General features: G+C 44.4%; 4 protein-coding genes across 7 annotated transcripts; 3 read left to right on the top strand and 1 right to left on the bottom strand.

Moving 5' to 3' along the window:
* Window positions 1-5,340, top strand: gjc2 (gap junction protein gamma 2). The gene is given in 3 exon segments (XM_056421511.1): window positions 1-407; window positions 2,945-3,309; window positions 3,312-5,340. Coding segments are annotated over 2 exon segments (1,257 nt in total). The 5' UTR covers window positions 1-407; window positions 2,945-2,973; the 3' UTR covers window positions 4,233-5,340.
* Window positions 5,341-7,256: 1,916 nt separating this feature from the next.
* On the top strand, window positions 7,257-10,032 carry iba57 (iron-sulfur cluster assembly factor IBA57). The gene is made up of 3 exons (XM_056420892.1): window positions 7,257-7,698; window positions 8,800-9,149; window positions 9,310-10,032. The coding sequence occupies exons 1-3, from the start codon at window positions 7,355-7,357 to the stop codon at window positions 9,699-9,701; spliced, it is 1,086 nt and encodes a 361-aa protein (XP_056276867.1). The 5' UTR covers window positions 7,257-7,354; the 3' UTR covers window positions 9,702-10,032.
* A 346-nt stretch (window positions 10,033-10,378) lies between these two features.
* On the bottom strand, window positions 10,379-12,603 carry jmjd4 (jumonji domain containing 4). 2 transcript variants are annotated; one of them, XM_056420887.1, is made up of 6 exons: window positions 12,351-12,603; window positions 12,077-12,242; window positions 11,852-11,977; window positions 11,443-11,710; window positions 10,970-11,116; window positions 10,379-10,866 (listed from the first exon to the last, which is right to left on the bottom strand). In XM_056420887.1, exons 1-6 carry the CDS (start codon window positions 12,601-12,603, stop codon window positions 10,531-10,533), a joined length of 1,296 nt encoding a protein of 431 aa, XP_056276862.1. In that variant the 3' UTR covers window positions 10,379-10,530. The 2 variants fall into 2 exon arrangements, with proteins under 2 accessions (XP_056276862.1, XP_056276863.1); XM_056420888.1 differs by having other exon boundaries at window positions 11,497-11,710.
* A 65-nt stretch (window positions 12,604-12,668) lies between these two features.
* On the top strand, window positions 12,669-18,668 carry snap47 (synaptosome associated protein 47). 3 transcript variants are annotated; one of them, XM_056420890.1, is made up of 5 exons: window positions 12,669-12,757; window positions 13,446-13,968; window positions 14,097-14,596; window positions 14,908-15,032; window positions 18,250-18,668. In XM_056420890.1, the coding sequence occupies exons 2-5, from the start codon at window positions 13,472-13,474 to the stop codon at window positions 18,394-18,396; spliced, it is 1,269 nt and encodes a 422-aa protein (XP_056276865.1). In that variant the 5' UTR covers window positions 12,669-12,757; window positions 13,446-13,471; the 3' UTR covers window positions 18,397-18,668. The 3 variants fall into 3 exon arrangements, with proteins under 3 accessions (XP_056276865.1, XP_056276866.1, XP_056276864.1); XM_056420891.1 differs by lacking the exon at window positions 12,669-12,757 and adding an exon at window positions 13,089-13,315 and having other exon boundaries at window positions 14,904-15,032; window positions 18,250-18,406; XM_056420889.1 differs by lacking the exon at window positions 12,669-12,757 and adding an exon at window positions 13,090-13,315.
* The last annotated feature ends 1,981 nt before the right edge of the window (window positions 18,669-20,649 follow it).

The raw sequence follows: 20,649 nt of genomic DNA, 5'->3' as shown, positions 1-20,649 counted from the left end.
TGTTCTTTTCAATCTGCGCCGCGACATCCTGAAGTCTGAACCCTTGGATGAGGGTCATTTGCCGACAGGAGGATATTTATTTATTTGTCGTGTTCCTCCTCTCTGTTTTGAAGACTTCCTTCTCGAGCAGAAGGTGTAATAGAAACCAGACGCCAGCCAGAATGTGAGGCATGCGCCGCGGCAAGAGCTCACTTCTTCCCAGAGTGGGCAAACGGAATGAATAGAAAAGTTCAGTCTGACAAGTTCCGTCATTGTTTTAGTTGTTGCGGTTGTGGAAGTTATCAATAGGACGAGGAAAGGCCAGCAGGACGCTAGGATGGAAGTGGTCACTGGATCCGACGGTGCAGGGGACATGTAGAGAGCACAGGAGACGTGCAGGATGGGAAACGCAGGGGCAACTTCTCAAGGTGGGTTGTTTCAGTACCTGTTGTTTCAGGAAAGTGTGTGATATGTTGTGTTCAATGGTCCTGTCATATCATTGTAAATGCCTGTTTTGTTTCAGTGAAGCTGTGAACTGTTTGTGGGTCTGAATTCAAACTGCTGACAGATCACTGCATGCCACTGTGTGTCTAAAATAGACATTCTTCTAAAGCTGTTGCAAAAAGCTATTCACCCAACACGATACAATGCGATGCATGATTAATAATGTTCAATATGTTGCACGTGCATCTGTCTACATTATAATTTATTAACCCTTATTACCCAATCATTATTTTATTTATTTAAAGTGTCTATTTTGTGGAATTGAATTATCATACAATGTTTATATATTATTTTTATTTTAATTTATTCATTTTAATTCATTAAAGTATCATTTTAACCCATTTTAAAAATAGAAAACAAGAAAGAAATGCCTACGACTTGGAGACAACCGATACAAATGAAGCAAAACAAATGCAACAACCCAAACAGGGTTCTTGTTGCATTTAAGCTGCATCTCATCTTTATTTATTAAACAAGTCCCACGTGGGTTAGAATATATATTTTCAGGGGAGACTTCAAATTTAAGGCAGCAAAATAATCAACAAGACAAACTGTAAAACACATCAACAGCAGACGCCAGTGTCCGGTGTGTGATGTTGATGCTGTTGATGCTGTATACGCTCACAGATGTGTTTAAACGTATGGAGTCCTCAGCGTGGCGACCCTCCCCTGTCATGCCATCCCGGGGCGGCCATGAGCCCCCTCAGCGGTGCTGGTTCTGGAGGCCTGAGGCCTCGTGGCGGAGCAACAAGCCTCTCCTGTTCACTCAGACATGGCACATCAGGGGAACACAGTGCCGCAGTCATGAGATCAACAGGAAGTTGTGCAGCCTCCCCCCCCCCCCCCCTGTGTGTGAAGGGACAGAAGCGCGACACTGTCTCTCCATCACCTCACAGTCACAGCACGACACTGTGAGGGGTTTCATGCCCCCCCCCCCCCCTCTCCGGACACGATGCGGTTGCCATGCCGAGCTCAGTGTGTTTCTGAAGTGGCTCTGTGGTACCAGAATGAGCTTTTCTTAAAAGTCAGAGGGCCGCGTCAGTTCGGCTCTGTGTCTCCAGCCCGTCGGCCTCTCTTGGGTCAGAGCGATGATCAAAGCGCTGCATGGTTGTTGCTCGTGGTTGGGTTTTGTTCCCTCTCTTTTTCTCCCTCCATCCATTTCATAAACTATTTCAATGTGTTAGAAGGGGATGTGAGAGGGACTGCGTGATGTGTGTTTTAGATGACATCACCCCTCTCGCTGACATGAATCAACGCGAGCCATTGTCTGGTGTGTGGCTCGACCGTCTCCTCTGCCTCCAGAAGCTTCCGTCCACAGTTTTACGTTTGACACATTTGCAAAGTCCACATAGTTACTGTTTACTCCAGGTCCACACTGGACTATAGGAATGGTTGGTAGATTAGTCAATGAGTCATTGATTGGCTGAAAAGAAATCAGCTCTTATTTTGAAAATTGAATAATCATTTAATCAAAAAACTATTCTTCTGTCAAAATAAAAAAGTTTTGGGATTGGTGAAACAATATAATAAGATATTTAAAAATGTTACATTGGGCTCTGGGACATTTAGAGACAACAACATAACCTTCAGGCTTTAACTTAGGGTTGGAGCCCTATATTCTGGACACAAACAGCACATGCATTCAATATAAGTAATACAACTGTATTAAAATATATTACAACTGTAACAGTTTCCTTCTTTGTTTCCTTTTGTTTTCTAGTTGTTTCATCTGTCAGTCCATCCCCTCTCCCTCCTCCCTCACCTCTCCTCCCTCCTAGTCCTCCCCTTCCCTTCTCCCCCCTCTCCTCCCTCCACCCTTCCCCCTCACCCCCCCCCTCATTCACTCTCCTCACTCCCTCCCTCACTTCCTTATCCTCTATGAGATTGTTGTGTGTTTTTCCGTTCGTCTCAGCGTTATTCTATATTCCTCTGCCTGCCCTGCCCCCTGCCCCTCTGCCTTCCTCCTGCCCCTTTTTTTTTTTTTTTGCTTCTTTGACTGATCTCCGGTTTGACCCAGCCTGTTTCCAACCAAAGACAGTATTCTTTGTTACTCCTGTCTGAGTCGTGCTTTTGGGTCCACTCTAATAGCGCCGTGACAACAACAACTTTATAGTATCTGTGATTCCTTATATTTATATATATATATATATATAGTTTTATTGTTTTAATTAATGCTCTATATAAGGAATACAACTGTATTAAAATATATTACAACAATGTAATAGTATCTGTGATTCCTTATATATATATATATATATATATAGTTTTATTTTTTAAATTAATGCTCTGATGTGCACCCGCTGCTGTGATCCTGAAATGTCGCCACTGTGGGACTAATAAAGGAATATCTAATCTAATCTAATATGAAAATGTAATAGATCATTGAATACATCTACAATTCGGTTCCACCACACTCTTCCACGGGTTCCGACTAACTCTGTTCTCTCTCCTCTCTTCTCAGACTCTAGTTGACAAGCTTGTTGGAGCAACATGAGCTGGAGCTTTCTCACTCGTCTCCTGGAAGAGATCCACAAGCACTCCACCTTCGTGGGGAAAGTGTGGCTGACGGTGCTCATCATCTTCCGCATCGTGCTCACGGCGGTCGGAGGCGAGTCCATCTACTCGGACGAGCAGGCCAAGTTCACCTGCAACACCAAGCAGCCGGGCTGCGACAACGTGTGCTACGATGCGTTCGCCCCCCTCTCGCACGTCCGCTTCTGGGTCTTCCAGATCATCATGATCTCCACTCCCTCCATCATGTACATGGGCTACGCCATCCACAAGATCGCACGCACCACGGAGGAGGACCGCCGGAGGCACGACCGGCGGCTCGGCAGAAGCCTCGTCCTCACCCCCGCTGGAGAGAGAGCCGCCGTCTGGAAGACATCTTGGAGGAGGAGGAAGACGACGACGCCGAGCCCATGATCTACGAGGACGCGCCGGAGGTGCTGGAGGCCAAACCCGAACCGGCGGTCGGCACCGGGAAAGACCCGCCCAAACACGACGGCCGCCGGAGGATAATGCAAGAAGGCCTGATGAGGATCTACGTTCTGCAGCTCATGTCGCGAGCTATTTTTGAAATCGCTTTCCTCGCGGGACAGTACCTCCTCTACGGCTTCCGGGTCAATCCGTCGTACGTGTGCAACCGAATTCCCTGTCCGCACAGAGTGGACTGTTTCGTCTCCAGGCCCACGGAAAAAACGATCTTCCTGCTCATCATGTACGTGGTGAGCTGCCTTTGTCTGGTGCTGAACGTGTGCGAGATGCTTCACTTGGGAATCGGCACTTTCCGGGACACCCTGCGCACGAAGAGGAACCGGGGCCGACGGATGTCCTACGGCTACCCGTTTACCCGGAACATCCCCGCCTCCCCCCCGGGGTACAACCTCGTGATGAAGACGGACAAACCGGGCGGGATCCCCAACAGCCTCGTCGCCCACGAGCAGAGCGTGGCCAACGTGGCCCAGGAGCAGCAGGGCGCCAGCCCGGATGAGAAGATCCCGTCGGATCTGGAAAGCCTCCACCGGCACCTACGGGTCGCCCAGGAACAGCTCGACATGGCCTTCCAAACATATCAAACCAAAGCCAACCCGCAGGCGTCCGGAACCAGTAGTCCGGTGTCCGGAGGCACGACGGCGGAACAAAATCGAGTCAATACAGTCCAAGATAAACAAGGAGCGAGGCCGAAATCCGCCACGGAGAAAGCGCCCACCATTGTGAAAAATGGAAAGACCTCTGTATGGATTTAGAGATAAATCTAATTTAGTAAATTAACAGTAAAACACTTTGAGGACTCCAGGACTGCACTGTGACACAGCTGGAGGACGTGTGTGTGTGTGTGTGTGTGTGTGTGTGTGTGTGTGTGGGCGTGTGTGTGCGAAACTGTGCGTGTGTGTGCGTGTGTGGGATGAATTATAAAAATAACAATTGAGAATTTCAATCACCCGCTGAAGGAGTACAGGACACAGTTTTTGGGGATTTCAAAAGGAAAAACACACATGTGGAACTGATCAAATCCAGTATCACGGATCTTCTTTGGCACCGTAGTTTGTCATGTTGTGCTTCCCATAGCTTCTGGACATGGTTAGCATGTGCTTATTTAGTTCTACATCTCTAATTCCAGCTAAAATGTCAAAGTATAAACAGACTGCTTCGAGCTATTTATCTGATCTACCCTTGACTGCCGCTGAACTGGATTAATCTAACTTCGGAAATGTGATTGTACCCTCAATCCAAATATGAAAAAGACGCAGTGAAAGAACACTGTAGAAAATGCACAATGACTCACTTCTGAAGAATGAGGATTATCGTTGGGGAAAGCTGCGTGTCGGAATGTATTTTTGGATGTCGTATGGTGGAGTGTTTCTGGAAGCACATGAAATGTGAAATATGTTGATAAAGATAATGAAACTGGGCTGGCTCTTCTGGTGGACATCTGCTCAGTGTGATGATCTTCAGTCATCGCGTGCAAAGCCTTTATCTATTCTATATTTTCCAAAGCCTTGCAGTGTCACGTTTCAAGGGGAAGAGGTGAGTGAATAGAAAATCTGATTTCTTTAAAAAAAAAACTAAATATTGATTTTCCCGCAACCGGAAGCAGATGATGCATGCTTTAGAACGTAAAGTATACACATAGCCTACAGTAGAAACCCATCCTGAGCGATTCAACATAGCTCGATATTTATCTTATGTTTAGACATGTTAGGTCTTGAAGATGATTCGTTTGTTTGTTTCTAAAATTGGTTTCTGAATAATATTTAATCCTGCCTTCACTGTTGTCATACTTCAAAGTGCCTAAAACTTTTAAAGACTGTTCTCGTATTTCATTCATGAACAAATAAAGTCATTTGAAACCTTGGCGTTCTTGCTTTATAGCACACATCTTTGCCACACGTGTAGCAAAGGAACTGCAATGTAAAACGTGTTTATCATCGAAGTCTATAATTCAAAGTTAGAAGCTTGCAATTATGTTTTATTGTGACGATAAGTATGTTGTTCGAGCAAGAAAGGCTGACTGTACATTGTGATAAGAAAAAGTGTGCATCAATTCATAAACTAAAGTAATGTTTGGTCGAATACTAAATGAATTAATTAATTAATTCGTACTAATTTGTAAAAAGTGATGTCACGCCCGGGATGGGGTGTTGAGATTCTTCTGTGACTGACCACAGCCAGTTTAAAGTACATGTCCTAGTTGTAACCTTTTTGAAATTAATGGGCAGTAACCTGTAATGAGTAGAATCGTATCTTAGTGATGCAGCAAAGCGTTGGTCAGGAGGGGCGTATCATTTGTACAACCAACAAAAATCACTCAGCATTTTATTATCTTAACTATGGAAAAAATACCATTAAAAAAGGCAAAGTGTATCTTTTTTACAGAATCAGCTGGAGAAATAAAAAACATATATATATTTATTTATTTATTTGTTAATTACATTTGTTTTATATATGTATATTAAAAAATAAAAATAGGCCAATAATTTAAACAAGACTGTTGTATGTGTATGTGTCAAAAGATTGACTTCTGGAAACAAGCAGCTATTAAATATTGGATAAGTGGCACCAGGTGTGGACCAAACTAAGAACCCTAACCTACCCTGGAGTAGCTCCTCGTATACAACAGCACACCCCTCAACAGTCCACACAACTCCATCCTAAAAATGACTAGCTTATTATGTCCATATTTATACATGATGAATGTATTCCTAGAGTCAAAGGCACCTTATGCACGGTCTCCAAAGACGACATCTTTTTACAACTGTAGGTTTCTTTGGCTAAATCAAGGGGCATTCCACACCTGCTGCAAAGCAACAGATCGTCAACAGAGAACAATGAGCTTGTTTCCATCTTGGAGGGCTGCTTCTTAAGCTTATTGGATTTGTGTATACGAAAAGAAACCAGTTGGTGCACTGTCACTTCACTTTAAATGTGTTGTTATCTATTTTCCATCACTTTTCTTCAAAACAGGATTATCTGTTTTAAATCTTTTATCTGCTGATGAGTTGCACATTGTGTTCACTAAGTGCAGATACACGTGTGCTCAGTTTTTTTGTATTTTTCCATCTGTTATGAAGTTTTACTGAGCAGTGAAGGTTTATAGAGCTTTGGTGGAGTCACATTAAATAGCATAAGCTGCATGATCTGCATTCATAATCGGTTGAGTCGAGTAAATTTAATTCCTAACACTAATATAGTCTAAATACATATATCCATGAACTGGACTTCTATCCTAGTGGTAAGTCAAGTTAATTAATAAGAAATCATGCTACCTCTAAGGGGTAAAACTGTTTCTTTCATCTGTATAATCCTATCCGTATCAAAAATCATATAGCATATATTGGCATATGTACATTAAACACAATACCATAAAATGCCTGTGTGACAATTAACTTGTGTTTCATATTGCCGAGAAGATGCTGATGTAATAAACACAGGTTTAGGAAACTAAATATTTCCCAAGAATATTATAAAACTGCAAATATTTTTGGTAATTTTCATTCAATATTTAAACGTATTGAGATATCATTGCTTTGTTTAGTATTAACTTATCTGTTTTTATTAATATCAGGGGGGGCGGTGCATGTAGCAGGCCTACGTCTCGTGCACATTTCTAATTTCTCCATATGTTTATTTTTTTATTTTTCTTTAAGCACGTCATAAAGTGTATTTGAACAGCTAAAAGTGAAGTAACACACTTTCCCCGATACACGTTACGTGCAGTCCACACACCGGTTGCTTTATTATGGAGCGATGCATTGTGGGGATGCAAAATGGAAGCCCTCGCAACCGCGACCTCCGGAGTTTCTGTTGTTGACAGGCGCAGTAGCCATTTATTTCCCACGCGTAATACCCTCTGGTCACCGTGTGCGACATGGCGGTTCTGTGTCTCGCTCGGGGAGCGTTCACGTGCGCCACAAAACACGCGGGTCGGTATTCGCGCGTGCCGTTTCTCTCCGGTGTTTCGGCTCCGGCGGGTGTCCGCGTTAGACGGAACAGCTGCCGGGACACCGGCCGCGGGGACGGCCCTGCTCGGTTCGTGTGCTATCGCCTTCCTCACAGGGCCGTCCTCGCCATCCAGGGGCCGGACACCGGCCCGTTTCTGCAGGGGATCGTCACCAACGACGTGGGGCTGCTGGAGGAGCCCGGACTCACAGCCCTGTACTCGCACATGCTGAACGTACAGGGAAGAACCCTGTATGACGTCATGCTGTACAGGTAGAGCACGCTTTCTTTGCGCCGCCTTGGTCACGTGACGTGTTTCGGGTCGTTTCTTATCTTCAAACGCAGACGCTGGCGTTGGCACCAAACTTACGTCGAAGCTTCCTCGTCACAGTTAAATGAGCCACATTTACATTGTTTAATTCCACTTTGAAGTCAGTGGAATTAAACAAAATAAAAAGTATACAAGAAGTAGAAAGACACGGGCCCAATGTCATATTTTGCCACAGGTCCATTCATAGCTTGCAGAACTATATGTCGATATGCATATTATTTGGTGCTGCTCAAAAATCTCTCTGGGGTAGTAAAGTCAGCAGGTTGACTTCAGTTTATTTGTATAGCCCATTTTCACAAATTACTAATTTGTCCCGGAGTGCTTTACAATCTGTACACATAGACATCCCTGCCCCAAAACCTCACATCGGATCAGGAAAAACTCCCAAATAACCCTTCAGGGGGAAAAAGGGAAGAAACCTTCAGGATAGCAGCAGAGGAGGATCCCTCTCCAGGATGGACAGGTGTTATAGATGTCATGTGACCAGAAGGACAGATTAGAGTTAAAATACATTCAATGAATATGACAGAGTGTATGAATAGTTCATAGTAGGCATATTCCACGATGGAGACCTCCACGATCCATCAGGCAGATGGAGGTAGAGAGGAGGAGTGGGAGGAGTCTCAACAGTGGGCGGAGTCTCAACAGGGCAGTGGTGTAGTTGGTAGCAGGAATTCCACGACCCAGACCTCGATGACTTCAACCTGTGACGGAGGAAACGGAGGTCACGTCTCCGCAGTTTTGTCAAGTGATGCAGAGTTTTTAATATTATTGTTGGTGTGCAACGTGGAACGTGTTCATCAGACTCTTAGTATGTGTATATTGATGCTGCAAGTCGTTGAGTTCATGAGACATGAATGCTGTTCATGCTTTTTATTCATGAATTAAATATATCAAAGAATAATCGAGCTTAATTCTTTTGAATTTGAAGGGTTTCTTTTCTTAAATGGTTTCACCATAAATGTATCAAACTAACTGACTATAGTTTTTCCGGTGGATTTTGTGTTTTCACGAGGCACTAAATTTGCTGTATTTCCTTTCAGCCTGAAAGGAGCTGAAGAAGGACAGGGTGTTTTCCTGGAGTGCGACGGCACACTGAAGGACTCGATCGTGAAGCATTTGAAGATGTACAAGCTCCGCAGAAAGCTCACCATAAACCCCTGTCCAGAGCTCTCCGTGTGGGCGGTGCTTCCCAAGCAAAAGAACGCGGGTCAAGAGGCCAGTAAACCTGAGCTCTGCTCCCCGGACAAAGCTCTGGTGTGGGACGCCGATCCTCGAACTCAGGAAATGGGCTGGAGATTGGTGCTGGACAGTCGAGTTGACCCCTTGGATATCGTTGCATCGTGTCAGAAAGGTGACACGGGAGAGTATCACAGACATCGATACACAATAGGTGAGATCAGTTGGTATGTCGGAATATGTTTAGTTTGTTAGAGAGAAGAAGGAAAAAAAACAGCTCATGAAGGAATTTTTTGAGTGCCCTTGTATTTGGATGTGCTTTTGACACTTTTTGACATGTTTTGTTTCCATCCTTTCCTGTCATTGTTGTCTAGGGCTTCCTGAGGGAGCGAGGGACCTTCCCCCTGGGCTGGCGCTACCGCTGGAGTCGAATCTCGTCTTCATGCGAGGCATCAGCTTCAGCAAGGGCTGTTACATTGGCCAGGAGCTCACGGCCAGGACCCATCACACCGGGGTGGTTCGGAAACGCCTGATGCCGGTGCGACTGTCGGCCCCGGTCGGAGACCTCGAGGACGGAGCCGCGCTGCAAACGCGGTCCGGCAAGCCGGCCGGAAAGCACCGGTCGGGGGTCGGCGAGCTGGGCCTGGGCCTGGTCCGCTTGGCTCACGCCAAAGAAACGTTGACGCTCAAGTCTTCCGGCGATGCCGCGGTGTCGCTCGAGGCCTCCGTGCCAGACTGGTGGCCGAAAGACAAGAGCGGCGACTGAAGAGGAGGACGTTTTACAGCTCCCTGAAATGTGACGTACATCCCATCTGACAGACTTCTTCCAGACAGAACTCTGAAGTACAGCGCGTTACGCTGTCATTGCGTCACAGCTGTGTGGCACTAATGTTGCTTTGTGAGGTTTTTTTTCTTTTGTTTTCCAACAAATCTTTTTGGGGTGTTGGTTTTTTTCCCCAAAACGGGAAATTGTTATATTCCAAATTACTATATTATTTAACAAATCTATTGCAGCACTGTTTAACAGGATATGCCTTTTAATGGTATGGTATCGGTGTTTTTTGAATAAACACGCACAAAAGCAATACCAAAAACTCTATGCTTTTTAAATTTTAATATATCTATATTTCAGTGCAAAACAAATGTAACTAGAATGGGCACTCGGTAGAGCGCATACCTTCGCATATCACAAGATTGGGCATTGAATTATGAACATTTTGGCATTAGTTGCATGCCCATTGGATAGAAATTGACCGCGCTATGGTAAAAAATAGATGCTGACCTTTTCATGACCTTGACCTTTGACCCGATCGATCCCAAAATCTAATCAAATGGTCCCCGGATAATAACCAATCATCCCACCAAATTTCATGCGATTCGGTTTAATACTTTTTGAGTTATGCGAGGAACACGCATACAAATAAATAAATGGCGATCAAAACATAACCTTCCACATTTTTAATGCAAAGGTAATAAGCGACATTTGAGATGGACATTCATCTCAATTTGTGTGTTGACGCCTTTATCATCTTTAACGCACTGTACAAATTGGCACTTTTTCCATTCAAGCCATTTCCAGGCTATGATGATAACACTTATTCCTGATAAAGCAGGTGCTGCCCTCTTGTGGACTGTATGGTGCCCCAAATTTGCTGCAGCATGGTTTCCGGCTGCAAAGTCAAAGTCGAATGATCGAGCCTCTTAAAGTCTTCATTGCAGAGCAGGCATTCGATAACGTGAGCCACTCTTTGGAGGTCAAAGGCGGCGTGGTGAGGTCCGAGTGTGGCGAGTGTCTCCGAGAGGTGCCGCGGGGAATCCGAAGAGTCCCCGGAGGAACGGGCGTTCAGCACAGCCATTCGGTTGTCGGCGATGATTTTCAGGAACGATGCAAATTCCGCGTAGTCGATACCAGAGCAGGCCTTCATGATAACCTAAAAAGGTAAGACGACGACTTTAAAAAATATGACGCTGCAGACATTGGCGGTAGCGGCATGTGTCTAGGAAGCATGCGGGCTGAACTCATCTCTGAGGTACCTGGCAGTGCTGATGCCACGACTCCATCGTGTTCCTCCACTCGTCGATTTCTTTTTGAACGGACGACAGCTCGCTCTGAAGGAACTGCCACATGATGTCTACGTTGCAGCCATTCAACCAGTTGTGATTAATAGAGATGGTGTCCTCCTGGAATAAGAACACAGGGTTTGTACGGTCATGGAATTTTAAAATGGTCATTTCCAGGCCTGGAAAAGTCATGGAAAAAACTTAAATCCTAAAAGTTTTGGAAAAGTCATGGAAATTTGTTTAAATCACATGTTCATTTACGGCGAGTTTGAAATAATTAATATATTTTTTGAAGAAAGACGCTCAAAATATAAGCCGGCGATAGCTCTCAATACGCAACATTTTCTACAGTTTTCATGTTTATACCGAGATTTCAGTTTGGTCATGGAAATTTAATAAACTCTTGACTCGACTGCTTGGATTTAGTTGCCTTTTACAGCTCTTACCAGATTATAAACTTGATGGTGCCAGCCGCTGGGCACGAAAATGATTTCACCTGCCTCTTGGATGATTTCAAGAGGTTGACAGGCTTCTTCAGAGTGCGGGAAAAGACCCCCGTCTCGAACCTCGGCCGACGTCACATCGTAAGGGAGGTTGCCGTGAGTGTCGCGCAGGAACTCCTCCTGACCGGGAGGATACAGGAGCCATTTCTTCCTGCCACAGATGTTTGCAGACCAACTGTAGGAGCGGAACACGTCTGCGTGGAAAGGGGTCCTGGAGACGAGGAAGGGCACCTGATTGATCGATGACCCGTATGTGTTCAGACATTTTTTTTATTTTCATACCTGACAATAAAAAAATAATATATAATATATATATATTCTGAGTTTTGCCAACATATCAAATGTTTCATACCATGAGCCCTTCGGCCCCATGTAGACAAATCGGTAATCATCCACTTCAATCGTATCCCAGTATTCATTAAGCCAGTCGGAAGAAAAGAAGACCGGTGTGGTGTAAACATTATGCTCTGGAAAGTCCCTGTAGAATAATATGAAACGCATCATGGGGTAGTTGCATATATTGCACACAGTGCTGCTGTATGAATAACAGTGCAGTTAAATCAATATGAATCGATACCTTGCCATGTGCCAGTCTTTAAGATAAAGACATCCTTTAGGTGACGAGTGGCCATTCTGGATGTATTCCTTCCAGTATTGTATAAATTCTTTGAAAGGCATGACTTGTTTAGGGTTTGCGTTGTACTCCTTTGAATTGCAGTTTGCCACAGGCACAGGAGTCTCTTCTGCCAACAACAACATTATCTTGCAGCAACCTAACACCAGTAATGCATGAACAGCTGCACGATGACGTATGGTAGTGGGTTAACGTGCTAGTATATAAACATATTTACCAAACTCTTGCAGCAATTTCTGGAAATTGGGCTTCCCCTCCTCAGACACCCACTGTTTTCTACACTTCCAGTCCTCCGTGAACCTCCTCGAAAACATACAGGGGTGATTGGGGAGCAGGTACTTCTTGAAAAACTTCGAATAGCTCAGCTCCTTGTCGATGTAGTCAACACAATGTGAAGAGCAGAACTGTTCATACGGCTGCCTCGGCATCTTGACCAGGCTGCAGCAGTTGCGGTACGCCTCCCGGTCCATAGCGGGACGCGACAGCCTGTCGAGTTGTTAGCAACAACCGAGCTGCCACCGCCTGGACAGCAAGACACTGGCAGAATGAGCTACTGGGTCGACTGGGTTGACATTACGCAGCGCACATCTTCTCACTAACGCTGCCAGCCGTCGATTAGATGAGGTTAGACGTATTAAATTATGCTAATATAATATTGTGTTCCTCTTATGACCACAGGTCGCTGCATTGGACTCCATCCCGAAGGGTTACGGTTCCTGAACGACGGACATATATCTCACCGTTGGTGTTTATTTGCTGTCACTAGTTAACATTACTCCCTATGTTATTAATATATATGTATATATATTTTGCTAAACCTAAAACAGCTGTCCTAGCTTGCAACAATTTTCTCTCGCAATCATCAATGTGTTCAAGTCGGACAGTAAACACGGCCGCGCTCTTGCGTGACGTCACTTCCGTAATAAACACCAGCGCCACTGATGGGTAACGCGTTGCACAGCCCGACGACGGGATGTTGATTATCTGGGCTCTTTGGACTGATATAATTGCACCAAGACGACGCGATAAACGCTCAGAGGGGAGGAGGGGGTCATAACGTTATAACGACGCATGCGCAATGTGGTCTGTTGGACATATAGAAAGGTCTTTATTCCAAAACTGAAGCTGCCAGTCTGAACGCCTCAGTTGAGCTCCTCTGCTACCTGGATCCCTGAATACAAAGTATGTGCAATGTTAGGACCCGAGAAATCAATCTGTATAATGTCCTGATTGTGTTTTAACAGTAACCTGTGTCTGCACTTGTATTATACATAACGTGTTGCATGATATTGAAGCTTATTTATGCTTCTAGGTGAATAGGTGTATCTCCTTTCCACAATGAGCCGGGACGTTCCCATCCACAGCTGGTCCGGCTCCTATTACATCAACAGAGACAAGCGGTGGGAAAATGGCACGCTGTCCCTCACCCGGACCGCGGTGCACTTTGTCTCCAACCAGAGTAAAGAGAGCCTGGCCAACTTCCGCCTCTCCAGGATCATGGAGATCAAGATGGAGTCGTCCAGTTTCATCTTCAGCACTCTCACAGTGCTCGAAGAGGGCAACGTGAAACACTGGTTCGGTTCCCTTAAGCCCAACAGGGTGGTGGTGTATAATGTGTTGGAGCATTTCTGGAGGGAACGCCTTCTGTCCCCTTCCTCGGAGGCCCGGGGGGCCGAATGTCCACCCTCGAAGGGCAGAGAGCTGATCCATCTGGTGGCAGGGTCCGAGAAAAGACTGGAGGACACCGGCAGGGTCCTCAGCCACCAGGGAGAGCAGTTCAACAATATGATGCAGGGGCTGGAGACGATTGACTCTGATCTGGGCGTGGCTGATAAGTAATTGTTATAAAGATGCTGTTTTCTGTCATAACTAAGTAGTTACAATACAAACACATACTCGATGTAATCGTGAAACAAGTCATACACTCATAAACTCCTCCTTTCCCTTTGTAACTCTGCTGCAGGCTTTTGTTGGAGCTGGAGTCTCCCTCCTGGTGGCCTTTTGGTAAACTCCCCTGGAAGTGTCAGCAGGAGGCGAAGGCCGAGGACGCCGCGAGAGCCGCCGCCGCCGCGGCCGGCAAAGGCTCCGGTAGAACGACGGTGATCGTGAGCATCCCGGCTGTCGTGACCCGAGGCGGGGACTCCGACTTGAAACCCGGATGCCTGACGGTGCTGGTCTCCTCGCTGGAGGCGCGAGACGCAAACTGCCAACTCCTCCACCGCTTCGAGCGGAACGAAATCGACGAGATCCGGGTGCACAGTCCGTACGAGATCGCCGTCAGACAGCGGTTCATCGGGAAGCCGGATATATGCTACAGGTTCCTGTCCGCCAAGATGCCGGAGGCCATGTCGGTGTTGGATATGCAGTACAAGAAGAAAGTGAATTTCACGAGCGAATACGCTGCTTTCAAAGCAACTCCAGTTTCATCTCCGTGCGACACAGAGGGGCCAAGCTGGAACGAAGGTAAGGCGTGGGTAATATCAATAAATAGGGATACTTCACTGTTTCCATGTCGAGTATGCAAGTGGCCACTAAGTGGCAGTAAAGCTCTATGTTTCCACCTTCTGTATATTTATGTGCAGCCACATGTAAAAACATCTCATCCACATGCCTTTTGGGGCTCCGGGTTCTGGTGTCTTTCCTTGACAGATATTCCGTGTTGATGAGTCACTTCGTCCTGATTGCCTCGGTTACTTTGCCCCATAAACAACAGATGCACTTCTGCACCTTTTTTGTTGTTGTTGTTGTTGCACCATCTCCACCCGTGGAGTCAGGTTTGCTGCAGAAGTGCCAAGAGACAGATCTCCCACTGCAGCTCCCCGCAGGAGAGCTGTCCCAGTTGCAGGTGCACGCCCTCCATCCGACCGTCAGTCAGGCCGAGGCCCAGGAGCTCAAGCAGGTGAGATGCCCGTGCAAAAAAAGAAAAAGAAAAAAAGAAGTGCCGATCGCAATTTAGATTCTTCATATTCGCGTCATTCTATTTATTATAGTAAACAAGCCTAGGGTTTTTAGCGACATGTATTTTTGAAATTTCCGTTCCAACCCACACAATTCACCAGAGTGATTTTTATTTTTCATCCTGTGTGATTAAAAAGTTATCCAGTGAAGACCGCAAACCAGCGTCCATCCTGGTTTTTAAGAGAGGGAACGAAACGTGTTCCGTCCTTTGGTCAGACTTTACAACGTCTTTCCATGCAGGAGCTCGCAGCGCGGAGGAAAGCTACAGACACGGTCTGTGGCGGCGAGACATTCACACGGACGCTAACTGAGACCTATGATGAAGGGCAGTTTTATTCCACGTTTTTATTCTCAATTGTATTCCTAGAATCAAGTTGAACAGATGTTTCGTACAAATAGAGCTGCTGAATATCTTTGTTTCAGTGTGCAAAGCCAGAAGCTGAAGGTCCAGTTAACGTAAAACAAAGTATTATTTTTACAATTAAAATAATACTTTATCCTTATATTGCAAAATATATCATCAAACGGTGTGTGTGTGTTTTTTTTTATTTGTTCTGACATCATGTTTACATAAACATCACATACAGATCATTTTGATGATTTAATGAACGGTGACTTCATGAGATGACCGTGATTGTATTAAAGCCTACTAGATATCTAAAATAATTTTAACACTCACGTGACAAAACCATCTTTGCAACTAGAATGGGCACTCAGTAGAGCGCATACCTTCGCATATCACAAGATTGGGCATTGAATTATGAACATTCTGGCATTAGTTGCATGCCAATTGGATAAAAATTGACCGCGGTAGAAAGAAGGTAGAAAGAAGATTTTTACCTTTTCATGACCTTGACCTTGACCTTTGACCCGATTGATCCCAAAATCGAATCAAATGGTCCACGGATAATAAGCAATCATCCCACCAAATGACATGCGATTCAAGAAGATGTTGACCTTTTCATGACCTTGACCTTTGTTGAAATGTTTCACACGGGGAGTCGACGCCGAGGGGCGTCGCCCGTTTACTTGTAAAGGAATAACACCTGGAATTCAGAAGACTCATTTATTCCAACAAAACTACACCACATTTGCTTTTCAGTGAATAAACTAGAACGGGCACTTGGTAGAGCGCATACCTTCGCATATCACAAGATTGGGCATTGAATTATGAACATGTTGGCATTAGTTGCATGCCAATTGGATGAAAATTGACCATGCTATGGTAAAAAGAAGATGTTGACCTTTTCATGACCTTGACCTTTGACCCGATTGATCCCAAAATGTAATCAAATGGTCCACGGATAATAACCAATCATCCCACCAAATTTCATGCGATTCAAGAAGATTTTGACCTTTTCATGACCTTGACCTTTGACCCGATCGATCCCAAAATCTAATCAAATGGTCCCCGGATAATAACCAATCATCCCACCAAATCTCATGCGATTCGGTTTAATACTTTTTTAGTTATGCGAGTAAAACGCATACAAATAAATAAATAAATACACGGCGATCAAAACATTACCTTCCGCATTTTCAATGCGAAGGTAATAAGTTCCAGTGAGCTGTAGCCAGACAGACACACAGGATTCTGAGTCCCGTACTGATACGTATTTGAAAGTTGTATATTTCATACATATAAACACACGATATAAAAAAGGTAATACAGAATATTGGGGTTGACAAGTTCTCGGCATTTGCTTGCAGCCTTGCGTGACCCAGTCTTTTTGTCACGATCACTTATTTTGCAGACCCGCTGCATACATCTTATCTCGGCGGAGGCATTGTTAAGACTTTATACCGAATATTTAGTTAATTATTGATCATAATAACGACGTACAACGTTTCACTGTTGTCTTATAATCTTTTTTTTCAAACACATTTCTCACAGAAGTGACAGGTTGGCCTGTCTATTGTGTTCGCAAATAAACTTCAAAGGCAGCCAATTTGGCCTTAATGCTGTGCGTCTGCACACGCCCTCCTCTGAATGTAACTCATGCACCGATTACGATCTACACGGTCGGACTTGTTCAGAGGGTCACTCCGTTTGATATCCTGCAGTAAGTGCTTGAGCAAATATTCCCCTTTGTCCCAGCATTTTATACCAGCATTATTGCTCGAGGAATGGAAATTACTAATTAGCCAACGGCACAAACTGGTTTACTCATTCGTAGATTTCACGTAAAGTATTTCTTCCGATAATTTCGCAGCCCTGAAAACTTCCCAGTCACGCGCGAGCGAGACTAGCATTTTAGCTTGTGTGTTTTTTCTATCGCCTTCTAGCCTAAATGTTTAATTTAAAGGCTTTTCTACATGACTAAAGCCCTCGAACCGTTGAATAAGCAGCAGCTAAAAGTATTCCCTTTTTGTCTGTTTGTTTTTTTCTATGACGCACTGAAACTGTGAATGTGTGCCGCAGTCACGTTCTCCCAGCTGACTCAGTAAAGTCGCAGACCCGAGTGAGCAAATACAGTCGCTCCTCGGTGTGTATTGACACACTATCTGTTTTTCAAACTGCTGTCTGGAACTGTTTCTGTGCTCGGGTCCAACGTCCGGCCCGGGGAAAACTGACATAATGTCAGTTGGCGTGCGAGCGCATGTGTAGCATAGCATAATATTAATTTAGAAGCCAACGGCGGTGGGGGTTGCGGGAGTGTTTATTAGATTTTGCTTGGCACATCCACTTGTGTTTAAGTTGTTCCATCAACCATAACGTACACCGTTGCTGGACCATAGAGACGGAGTCGCAGTGTTCCTTACAACCGCCGAGAGACGAAAACAAACGGCGCGTGTGATTACCTAAGCTTCATATACTGCCCGGTGTGGAACATCATCATATCGGACATTCAGCAGCAGGCCGTCGTCAAAAAACAAAACGGAAAAAACCGTTGACTTGATTTACCTTTCCATTCTCACCTGGTCCTCTTTCTCCGTTTCGCCAACACACTCGATCTCAAACTCGCTGACCCCATCTCGTCTTCACATATGGTCCGCGTGTTCCACCCGGCAACGATATTTCATCTGTCAGTTTCAGTATTCAATCTTCTTTTATTTGTGTCTTGCGCCTCGGTTCAGTCCATGTTCACTGGGGGCTCGTGTGTAATTCAAACAAGGAGCGTGTGTGCGTGTGTGTGTGTCTGTGTGTGTTTGTGCAGATGCTGATGCAGCTGAAGAACCTTGCCCTGGAGGCAGAGACGGAGCTGGAGCGGCAGGATGACGTTCTGGACGACCTGACCAGCTCCACTGACAGAGCCACCATGCACATAGAGAAGCACACCTGCCGCATGAAGAGGCTGCTGTAGCTCTGACAGTCCCGCAGGCCCCTCCTCCCCTGAGAAATGCACTGTGGACCAATCCTGTGAAGGTGATGAGGACATCGCCCTCACAGGATTGGTCCAATGTGAAAACAGTGGGAAATGGCAGCATTAACTTGCATCTAAAAAAAATACTCCCTAGGATGTTTGTTCCTTATAAAAACACATTTTGCTCAATACTTAAGATGTTTACCAATATCCCATATATATATATTTATATATATATTGTATAAAAAATATAGACAAAATGTAGACAAATATTTTTCACAAAGCGCCAAAGTCTTACGAATATCCCATATATACATATATATATATATGGATAAATATATATATACATGTATATATATATATATATGTATAACAAATATTTTCACAAAAGCATAAAAGTCTTACGAATATCCCATATATACATATATATATATATATATAGGATATTCGTAAGACTTTGGCGCTTTGTGAAAAATATTTGTCTATATTTTTTATTCCATAAATTAATTAAAAACACGTGACTGAAATACACCAATAGGTAAATAACCAAAATAAGCGCCCCCCCCCCCCCCCCCCACCATGACCCACCTAGCACGAGACGCAGTGCCTGTTTGTTAGTGGGCGTGGCTTTGGCTCGTGAACCCCAAAAGCAATGCTCGTGGGAATCAAGTGAGGGGATCACATCCTCATCGGCGCACTCGTGACTCCGCCTCCTTGCTGAGTCACCGGAGTTGGATTTTGGGCGAATAGCTGACAGCGACGGGCAAAACAGACATTAAAAAAAATAACGAGCCCGTTTAATTCTCTCTGCACAAATGAGTTTGTCATAAGCTGCATGTTGATTCATGGCAATGTGATGATAGTCGTGAGACTGGAGGATGACCCTGATTTGATCTTCTTGATGCAAGTTGGGTTCACATATTTCCCAACGACATGATTTGCAAGTAATCGACCGGCGCATGAAGTGTTCCGGTGTTTTCACAGTAATATCTACATTTCTAGAAACTTACTTCCTTCCTGTTCAGAACCTCTCCTGTGCTGATGACCTCTCAGGTCCTACAGCAGGTGTCACTTATCCTCTCTGCACATGGCTCCCCCTGTGGCTCAATATTGCTTGTCTCAATACTGCTGCCTTGTATTGCATCGAGTGAACATCACCTTTATATAGCAGGCGACTAAACGTGCAACTAAGTTCAGGGAAAACGGAACAGAAACACTATTATACACTAAATACTCCATATTAAGGTCCACATCTACTGTATATGTCTTGCTAAAGATGGATACTATTATGACTTGACAGACACGTGTATCGTACTTCTGATTTTATTGTGGTCTTTTATCATTGTTAACTGAGCTGGAAGTTAAACTTGTCTGTACCATGTTTTTAAAATAACAATTTAATTGAAGCTGCTCTTTGCTAAATCTATCTGGATGAAACTAAACCGTCAGCTCTAAATAAAAAGGGGAAGAGTACACTGTTTCCTTCTCTGAGCAAATAAATAAATAGATCAAGCAACTCATCTGGCATTGTAAGTATTGGAATTGATTCCTTTTGAAAGAATTTGTCTCAGAAATCTCCCCGATTGAAAGTGTAACAGCATTATGTGCAATAAAGTACTCCAAGATTCGTAACGCTGTTGGTTTATTTGAATATTTGTTGTTGTTTCACGTAAACAATGGATCAGATTATGTGTATCAGAGCATTATGTATATGAGTATGTGTCAACAGCTGACTCCGGTTCCTCTGCAGCTGGTTTGAGCATCAACAATCGGATGAATCCATGTAAAACATGTTTTGCCACCGTAAAAAAATCAATAAAAATAAGATAACTAATGTTAAATGTTACTCATGAGATGCTGTACATGACAACACGAGACAGAGTTTCATTGCTATACGCAGATGAGGCAGAGTTGTACATCCCGATTAAGCCTGGCACCATGGCGTAGCAATGCTATCCTACATGTAGCAGTATTTATTTATTTATTTGTATGCGTGTTACTCGCATAACACAAAAAGTATTAAACCGAATCGCATGAAATTTGGTGGGATGATTGGTTATTATCCGGGGACCATTTGATTAGATTTTGGGATCGATCGGGTCAAAGGTCAAGGTCATGAAAAGGTCAAAATCTTCTTGAATCGCATGAAATTTGGTGGGATGATTGGTTATTATCCGTGGGCCATTTGATTAAATGTTGGGATCAATCGGGTCAAAGGTCAAGGTCATGAAAAGGTCAACATCTTCTTTTTAC

Source organism: Pseudoliparis swirei, chromosome 8, assembly GCF_029220125.1.
Source record: "Pseudoliparis swirei isolate HS2019 ecotype Mariana Trench chromosome 8, NWPU_hadal_v1, whole genome shotgun sequence".
Lineage (NCBI taxonomy): Eukaryota > Metazoa > Chordata > Actinopteri > Perciformes > Liparidae > Pseudoliparis > Pseudoliparis swirei.
This window is presented reverse-complemented; position numbering and strand designations above follow the sequence as displayed.

What these genes read in the sequence shown, in the direction of transcription:
- snap47 (XM_056420890.1), top strand. Translation starts at nt 13,472, where the DNA reads ATGAGCCGGGACGTTCCCATCCACAGCTGGTCCGGCTCCTATTACATC. An exon ending in GATCTGGGCGTGGCTGATAA is followed by an intron (nt 13,969 to 14,096) that starts GTAATTGTTATA and finishes ACTCTGCTGCAG; the next exon opens with GCTTTTGTTGGAGCTGGAGT. An exon ending in AGGCCCAGGAGCTCAAGCAG is followed by an intron (nt 15,033 to 18,249) that starts GTGAGATGCCCG and finishes GTGTTTGTGCAG; the next exon opens with ATGCTGATGCAGCTGAAGAA.
- jmjd4 (XM_056420887.1), bottom strand. Translation starts at nt 12,603, where the DNA reads ATGGACCGGGAGGCGTACCGCAACTGCTGCAGCCTGGTCAAGATGCCG. An exon ending in AAAGACTGGCACATGGCAAG is followed by an intron (nt 11,978 to 12,076) that starts GTATCGATTCAT and finishes ATTATTCTACAG; the next exon opens with GGACTTTCCAGAGCATAATG. An exon ending in CGTGGCATCAGCACTGCCAG is followed by an intron (nt 10,867 to 10,969) that starts GTACCTCAGAGA and finishes TTACCTTTTTAG; the next exon opens with GTTATCATGAAGGCCTGCTC.
- iba57 (XM_056420892.1), top strand. Translation starts at nt 7,355, where the DNA reads ATGGCGGTTCTGTGTCTCGCTCGGGGAGCGTTCACGTGCGCCACAAAA. An exon ending in TATGACGTCATGCTGTACAG is followed by an intron (nt 7,699 to 8,799) that starts GTAGAGCACGCT and finishes ATTTCCTTTCAG; the next exon opens with CCTGAAAGGAGCTGAAGAAG. An exon ending in CAGACATCGATACACAATAG is followed by an intron (nt 9,150 to 9,309) that starts GTGAGATCAGTT and finishes ATTGTTGTCTAG; the next exon opens with GGCTTCCTGAGGGAGCGAGG.